The 9056-nt window shown below is 33.1% G+C and overlaps 1 protein-coding gene across 1 annotated transcript; it reads left to right on the plus strand.

Moving 5' to 3' along the window:
* Positions 1–2840: 2840 nt before the first annotated feature.
* Positions 2841–8588, plus strand: LOC109337021 (magnesium transporter MRS2-I-like). Its single transcript, XM_019573880.1, has 11 exons — positions 2841–3428; positions 3531–3560; positions 5247–5400; positions 5716–5837; positions 6168–6242; positions 6588–6812; positions 6908–6952; positions 7769–7813; positions 7898–7927; positions 8005–8124; positions 8208–8588. The coding sequence occupies exons 1-11, from the start codon at positions 3180–3182 to the stop codon at positions 8292–8294; spliced, it is 1182 nt and encodes a 393-aa protein (XP_019429425.1). The 5' UTR covers positions 2841–3179; the 3' UTR covers positions 8295–8588.
* Positions 8589–9056: the final 468 nt, after the last annotated feature.

Below are 9056 nucleotides of genomic sequence, written 5' to 3' on the forward strand. Positions count from 1 at the left end.
TGTGCTAACAATATAAAAAATATTATATTGTTGTAACATAAATATTAAACTACTTGTTTTTATTCATTCAAGAAAATTTATTTCCTTTCCCCAAATAATTTTATTTTTGCAAATAAAGGAAATCTATCAAAGCAATTAAGTCATATGTTTTTATGATTATTATGGTCAATAAAATATTAAATGAATTTATGCCTGTAGTAATAATAGTTGACAATATAATAAATTTTCAAAAGAATAAAAGCAATAACATACGTATAAAATTAGTTATATATGTAAAAAAAATGTTTGGACCCATTTATTGTGAGCATTGTGTTATGCACTTGCTGACAACTTTCCGACCCTAAGAATGTTTATGGTAAAGAATGAAAATAAGGTTTGCAATGGGCGGAACGAACACGAGTAACACTTTCTTGTATTTATACCCACATTATTTGTGAGTACTCGTGTGTAGTAAGTATATATGGATATTCATCATATTTTTCATTTTAATTATATCTTTGTGTATTTTATAATAATAAATAATAAAAATAATTATTATTGAATAATACGATTATGATTATAGTCAGATCATTAAAATTTATTATGAAAAATAATAAGTTATACAAACATAACCTTAAAATAATTATAAAAAATGTTATAATATATATATATATATATATAATATTTATTTAATAATTAAATTTATAAATATGATGGTACTGTTAGTATGGGTTATGATATTTTTGTAAGTAAGTAGATATTTTAATGGGTGTCCATACTAGGGGTGGCAATATGGGTTTGGCCCGACGGCCCAGCCCATTCGGATGGCTATTTTTAGCGGGCCGAGCTGAGGATTTTAGCCCAAAAACCCATATTCAGCCCGCTTTAGTAGCCCGTTTTTTAGACGGGCCATTGTTAAAAAATAAAAAAACTAAAGTGTGTGACACTGTGCTGTGCTAGGGGCGTGACAACTGGTTTCTTCTTTAGAATTTACAAGTTTTAAGCTAAGATGTTATGTTGTTATTGTAATATTGTAGACTTATGTTTGTGATTTTTTGTTTTAAAAGACATCTATCAAGTTTGTTGATTATTTTTTGTCTAAAAGCTTTAATTATGTACATTTTGGAGGGGAGCCCGTCAGCCTGCCAGCCCTGCAAAATATCTACGACATCGGGTTTTAGAGACCCGCGTTCTACCGAACTGAACTAAGAGCGCTTTATTCTCATAAATAATTTTATGAGACCCCAATACATCTTGCATGCATATATCGAACTGGCATTTTGAGCCCTTTTAACAATACGGGCCGGGCCAACCCTTATTTTGGCAGGCCAATGGCGGGCTGGGCTGGCCCGACCTACATTGCCACCTCTAGTCCATACATATGGTGTTTTTGTCATCTAAATGAGAACAATTAATTAATCTAGATGAGTGTAAAATTTATGTACTGTGTAAAGATTTATACACATGCGCTTTATCATCTACATTGATTTGAATTACTTTTTTGAAAAATCAACAATAGTTAAATATCAATGGTGAATAATATAATAATAATGTATAAAACTTATATACTCTCGTGCAAATATCTTTCTCTCAATCTAGATTGTGATCCTTTGTACTTGTAAACCAAATGCTTAAAATTTTACGGAAGCATTTTCATTTATGCTACTTCGATGGGTTTTCACAAAATTCTTATTCATTCTAGTGATAAAGAGAAGATCAGATTTACTTATCGCGATGACAAATTTATTTATAGGAAGACGGCTGTTTCAAATTTTAAAAATTACTGTCTATGCTTATATCTTAATCTATTTTAAAAATCGAATGTACCAACACTGTGTTAATTCAGTTAGTTAAGATTATGCCAAATCCTCAATAATATTAAAAAAGTCAAATATTTGATGCTAGTAGTGATATTTTTTTAGGAAAAATAATCATGTACCCAAAATAAAATGAATGAAAATATTCTTTTTTTTAATCCAAGGAAGTTAAATTAGAACGTTATTTATTTGAAAGGTTACCGAAAAGCATAACATCATATTTGAATTTTGAAAAAGTTCGATTACTATCCAACTTGTCAAGTGAACTTTACATTTTTTCATCTCTAGATAAGTAGATAGACATGATGGATTAAATTAACAAATCCAAATCAGATTGAAGCAAAGCTCTAATGTACCTAACCAACATAAACCTGCACAAGCTTGTCGAATGAGATGCGCAACAAATTTCATCTAATCTAATCTAGCATATTTAAATTTTAAATCAGCATCAAATTGAATATTCTTGTACTTCCTTTTATATATAAAAAAAAAAAGAACTTCCCACAAAGTAATAATGAAAAGAGAAAAATACATCATATATCATTCATCATACATCATTTATATTATTTCATATTCAATCCTCATTTTACTTCTAAATATAAGTTGAGAAACATACACTACTAATATATAAGTTTTATATAATATGATTGTATCATTCATAATTTATATTTAATCTCTTCAAAAATGCAATATACTATTTAAAATTGAAATCAAATTATTTTTCATTTTTTTAGTAAATGATAAGAATAAAGAATGTGATAAAAATAAAGAAGTCATGGTTTAGTAAAATTAAGCACTTTTACTTATCTTTTTTTTGGTATAAATCTTTAAATTAATAATATATAAATATTAAATAAAGGAAAAGGTGGAGTGAGACGCGTACTTGCATGGGAAGCAACCAATACAGCCGAAGCCAACAAACAACGAGGATCCATCCGTAATGTATGTCAGGCAGGTCCCACTCTCTCCTCTCAATTACTATTTTACCCCTCACTCCACTGCAGGTGGCATAAATAGAAACCGTAATTTCATATATTTTTAACCTTATTTATTCTTCTTCCTCTCCCTTCATTCGTTCCTATTCTCCATTTATAAAATATCAAATCAACCACCACAAACGTAGTTCGTTTTGTTGAAAGTGATAGAAAACAAATAACAAAAACGGATTAAAAAATAGGAAAATTCTCTCTTATTTTGTTGTTGTTGTTATTTTTCTGAGAATCTGATTCTTCTTGATGAAATAAAAATAACATATTTTTGAGGTTGAACGGGGTTACCCATATGGTGTTTGATGAAATGACTGAGAGAAATTTCGCTTCTTTTTTCATCCTTGTTTAGTTGAATTGAAGTTAGTTTTGGTGTTGGAGGGTATTATGGTAAGAGATGGAACGGGATGGAAGCGTTGTACCTGCAGACTCGCTGGCCATGGTGGTTGTGAAGAAGAAGACACAATCTCCAAGAAGTTGGATTCTGTTTGATGCAACAGGACAAGGTTCAATGCTTGATGTTGATAAATATGCCATCATGCATAGGGTTCAGATTCATGCTCGTGATCTTAGAATCCTTGACCCCTTGCTCTCTTACCCCTCAACTATTCTGGGTCGTGAAAAGGCCATTGTTCTTAACTTGGAGGTGGTTAATTAATCTAAATTATTCGTGTTTTCATTTATTGCATTTTTTTTGTTTCTTCTCTAACTTTGTTTTTGTTTTTGTTTTTTTTATATGGGGTATCAGCATATCAAGGCAATAATCACGGCTGAAGAGGTTAGTTAGTCATCTATTGCTTTTGTTTTTGTTAAGTGGTAAAGTTGTGCCTTTTTTGAGTGAATAACCATTTGTAGCGATTCGTGTAAATCCTCCTCCTCAAGCTAACTAACTTGAGTTTGACCCGATTATATTCTAACATGGTGTTATAGCTTCTCGATGGTGGGCGTGTAAATTTCACGCTTTAGATGTCCAATCCTGGTGTGTTCATGGTTTTTAAATTGCGATCTGGTTAGGTTGTGTTTAATGCAATTGCGCGAAAATGCAATTGTCCAATCCTGCTCGAGTCCTGCAACAATAATATTGCGCTTGTGGCACACAATTTAAAGCCCAACAGTAAGTGTTAAAGTCCTATATTGCTTGAGTATATTGGCTAATGATTTACAGTTTACAGTGGAGTTAGACCCTATTATTCCAATAGCAAGTATGTGTTTGTGTTAGGATTTAAGCTCATGAGGAGAGTCCAATCCAAAAGACTAGTCTATTAGGTGGGAGAGCCTCATGGCTTAAGTACCACATTGAGTTTACTATTCTACTCAATGTGGGACTCCTAACATTGCCGCCCCCTTTAAGGGCCGACGACCATGGTGGCTTTCACGCTATCGGCACTGACCTAGCCCTGTCTCTTTTGGCGACTTCGCTCACCTATCAGTATTCGGTAATTACCTTAATCCAGCTCAATAAAAGCACCAATTGTTAGGACTTAAAGCTCATGAGGAGAGCCCAATCCAAAAGACTAGTCTATTAGGTGGGAGAGCCTCATGGCTTAAGTACCACATTGAGTTTACTACTCTACTCAATGTGGGACTCCTAACAGTTTGTTGTTGACTGCTAGCTATGGTTGGAGCTTCTTTCTGAACGTCACACCAGGATGAATTTGTTGCAAGGAAGAACAACTGGTTGAAATACAGTTGTATTACCTTGAAGTTTTAATGCTTAATTACCTAATGTTACTGTCTGCATCTCTGAAGGAAAAGAAATTTAATCATTATTGCTTCTTATCACTCAGAAAGGACGTCAATAGAAACATTATCAAGTTAATATAAACAGAATGTTTCCTTTTAGGGTACTTATGAGTGATAAACTTGTGATTGAACATCATCCTACTCACACAATCAACTGCATCATGGTGCATAAATAATTGGAAGAAAGATTTAACTACAATTACAATCAATGTTTTAAATTTCACTTTGCAACTGCAATTAAGGCCACAATATTGCGCTTTCCCACGATGACATCTGCATTGTGACCGCAATTGCAGCCCCATCTGCTGCATTTTCCCATAATTTTCTGCAATTTTGGTAAATGCAACGTTATTGTAACCACCATGTGAACCACTGGTTAAAATATTTGATTGCTACAAAGTTCAATGAAGAAAATGGGAAGTGAAGTGGAGAAAATAAACTACTTATTGGCTTGTTCTGCACTTCTGACCACTATAGTTTTAAGTGTTGCTTAATGTAATGCCATATAGAACCTCAGCCGTGTCGTGCATGAACATACCTACTGTATTTTGTTAGTAACTTCAATTACGTGTAGTACTGAAGGATAGCCTTGGATTGATGTATGAGTCAGCCCTGGTTTCTGTATTTGTTAATCCATGTATTCATCTATAGGTCCTTTGTAGAATATAATGTTATGGGTCTCTTGTTTCCAGATTGTAATTATAGCTAAACTGTGACATAGGTGTTGCTGCGAGATCCAACAGATGAAAATGTGGTCCCTGTAGTTGAGGAACTGCAAAGGCGATTGCCTCAAGTAAGTTTCTCTCATCAACAACAAGGAGATGGTAAAGAGTATCGTGGTGGTCAACATGATCTTGAAGCAACCGAAGAAGATGGTATGTTAGGGTGATGTTGTTCTCGTTGTTAATATTTTTATTTATATGGTGCTGTGTTTGCAATTTCAAACCTGGCCTTAAGTAAACTGCCAAGACCCCTCGCCTCTAGCTTAATCCTAGAGGCTTAGCTCAAGATGGTATTTTATATTATAGATGAGTAATGAATGATATCAAACTTATGGATTATTTCTGCTCCTCTGGGAGGTGTTTTTTTTATTTGCATCACCTATTATTAGTTAATGAATATTAGCACTTATTCTTGATAAACATTGCTTTATTTTTTCGTATCTGAATGATCTAGATTATGCAATGTAGAGTCACCATTTGAATTCCGGGCCTTGGAGGTAGCTCTAGAAGCTATTTGTAGTTTCCTTGCTGCACGTACAACAGAGTTAGAGATGGCTGCTTATCCTGCATTAGATGAACTTACCTCGAAGGTACATATATATAATTGAATTCCTTATTTGGTTTCTTCTTTCCTCTTGTTTTGGTTTTAATCTGAGTCCCTATATCCTTTCCTCAAATATATTTAGTTCCTCTTAGTGAGTGGATTCTTGTTTCTAATATTGTATCCTTTCATTTGATTGCTTATATTTTACATGACTGAGGTGTTCATTCTAACTTCTAAGTATGATTGCTTTGCTTACGAAGGTTTCTGTTGGTTAGCATGAAATATGGTTCCATGCTTGAACCTTTTTCTTTAAAAAAAACTGTGACTGTTTGTTTATTTACTTGTCGTCAGCTTTTTGAATTATTATAATATGCAGATTAGTAGTCGTAATTTGGACAGAGTTCGTAAACTGAAGAGTGCCATGACTAGGCTGACAGCTCGGGTTCAAAAGGTATGTCAAATTCTGCACCTGCTGTGCTTGTATATGAACATGTTCTTCACCTGCTTCCTCATATCAATAAAAAAATTCAGAAGTTTATAAGAAGAATGCATTACTCTAGTGCATTTTTTGCTTCATTCTTTCATTGACCATCTCCTTTCTCCAGAAAATACAAAATACTTTGTCAAATCATATGATTAACTCCTACTTGTTGATTTATTCAACAACATTTTCCCAATTGCCGATGATGGACTTTATGAATCCAGATGGCTGTAAACTTCCAAGATCAGTTTTAAGCAGAGTAAAACATTTTTTCCTTTTCTTTCCCTAGTTACCAGTTCTTATTATCTGCTGCAGGTGAGAGATGAGCTTGAACAATTACTGGATGATGATGATGATATGGCTGACTTGTACTTGTCGAGAAAGGCGGGTTCATCATCACCAGTTAGTGGATCAGGCCTTGCAAATTCATTTGGTGCTTCCTCCACCATAGGATCAAAGATATCTAGAGCAAGTAGAGCAAGTATGGCGACAGTTCGTTTTGATGAAAATGATGTGGAAGAGCTTGAAATGTTACTTGAGGTTATAACATTCTTTACTTGAAAATTTAGAACAAAAGGATATTCCATTTTTTAAAATGAAAATTATTGTTATAAGTGGTGGTTGTTCATTTGCAGGCTTATTTCATGCAAATTGATGGCACGTTGAACAAATTAACCACAGTAAGTATCTTGTGTGTGTACAATAGGGAGTTTTGTAGCTTAATTTTGATATATGATGGCAGATATATAGTATTTTTGAAGATTGATTAGTTCTAATTATTGAGAAAAGTTGTAATTTATTGTTTCACTCACTAATTTTTAGGGCTTTTGATCTATATACTAATCTAAGTACTACGCAATGAACTAAGGAGTTGCTTCTGGGTGGAGACTCTTAGTGTTATTAGACAAGCATATTGATTTTTGAACTAATCAAATACTGTGAAATTAATAGTGGAGAACTGAGAGGATATTCCTTTCCCTCTCTACTTTCTCCCCCTTGCCCTATTGTTTAAAGTTTATCTTTATACTGAAGTTTATCATTAGTTATAAGGATTTTATGATATTCTCTAGTCTGAGATTGAGGGTTTACAATACATTGTACACTAAAAGGTCTATAGATCTTGTGGATCAACAGGGTCTAATCCTGTTGTGTTGCGAATTCGATATATTTATTGCTCTCTCTCTCTCTCTATTATTCCCTTTAATCATTGCTTAACATAATTTTCTCTCATATAATTAAGACAGTGCTCACTCGATTGCTTAAATTTCCCTTTAGACATTGCTTAATATAATTTCTCTCATACTGTTTTGTTGCATGCTTAACCACTGTGCAAGTCTGTGTTCTTAACTTATTTATGCTTACTTGAATTGTGAATTTGCTATTTTACCTTTAGCAGAAAATTTTGTTTGTTTCATTTTATTGGTCTATAAATAAGATTTCAAGTTAAGTTATGCTAGGGATGTGCATTTTTTAATCATTTTTATTTTCATTTTCAGCTGCGAGAGTACATTGATGATACTGAGGATTATATTAATATCCAAGTAAGTAACTAGCAATTTACTGGTCATATCTATTGGTATTTGGTGAATGATTTGCAATTAAACTAAAGCTTTTCCATTTTGCAGCTTGACAACCATCGAAATCAGCTTATTCAGGTTCCTTTATGTTTCTGCATCATGCACGTCATGTATCAGTATTCTGTACTGATCCATCTTCTTTGCTTATTATGCAGTTAGAGCTCTTCCTTAGCTCTGGAACTGTTTGTCTATCTTTCTATTCTCTGGTAGCGGCAATATTTGGCATGAATATTCCATACACTTGGAATGAAAATCATGGTTACATGTTCAAATGGGTATGCAAACTTTTGCTGTTATGCATGCAAATTTTCAAATCAGACATTCTGGATATAATAAAATATATCTTGTTTATTCACAGGTGGTTATCATCTCAGGAGTATTTTCTGCTGTTATGTTTCTCCTGATTATTGCTTACGCTCGCAAAAAGGGGTTGGTTGGATCATGAAAAAACAAATCTGCCGAAAAGGAGTATCTCATCAACTACTTTGCTCCCGGGATTCAAGTGCCAAAACTGGACTGTAAAAAAGTCTACAGTTGAAAGTTGATTCTTGATTTTGAATAATTTTAATGCATTGATACATCATTAGATGAAGTTGAATATGCCAAATCTCTATACGTTTTATCTGGCACTCTATTATTATTTTTCTTCCTTTCACCTTTATATAACAGGGATTGGATAAGTTACTGCATATATGCATCCGAATTCATGGCATTTCAACAATTAGTTGTAGTTTTTTACCAATTATTTCATCATTTCCTTGTCTTTCCAATTTTAGTTAGTGTGGGCACACTCTAGATGAGTCATTGACCTGTTTGTGTGTAAAATTTTTGAAGTAATTCCTATATTCCTATATATATAATTTAATGGTACAGAAATGCATGTGAGACTCAGCTATATAGATATAACATCACTCTTCCACTTTGATATTGGTGGTTCTAAAGTAAACAATGCTCTGTTGTTTGTTTTTGTCCATTCATCAGAAATCAAATAGAGCATGTGGATAACTAGTATCAAAATACCAATGTTCCGGAGATGACATCTTCTTTCCTGGTTTAAAGTATCCTCCAGTTTGATGCTTTTGTCCTGAGTTGGATGCTGATATTGATTATTTCGAGGGTGTGACATTTTATGTATTACTTATTATGATTGGTTGGAAAAAAATGTATTCAACTTAAAATTTTAATAAATAAGTATTTTTTGACTAGT

This window comes from Lupinus angustifolius, unplaced genomic scaffold (assembly GCF_001865875.1).
Source record: "Lupinus angustifolius cultivar Tanjil unplaced genomic scaffold, LupAngTanjil_v1.0 Scaffold_1_741, whole genome shotgun sequence".
Lineage (NCBI taxonomy): Eukaryota > Viridiplantae > Streptophyta > Magnoliopsida > Fabales > Fabaceae > Lupinus > Lupinus angustifolius.

Bases quoted from the DNA above. Each gene is read 5' to 3' on its own strand.
- LOC109337021 (XM_019573880.1), top strand. From the start codon at position 3,180: ATGGAACGGGATGGAAGCGTTGTACCTGCAGACTCGCTGGCCATGGTG. The intron at 5,838-6,167 runs GTACATATATAT...TATAATATGCAG, and splicing joins TAGATGAACTTACCTCGAAG to ATTAGTAGTCGTAATTTGGA. The intron at 6,243-6,587 runs GTATGTCAAATT...TATCTGCTGCAG, and splicing joins TGACAGCTCGGGTTCAAAAG to GTGAGAGATGAGCTTGAACA.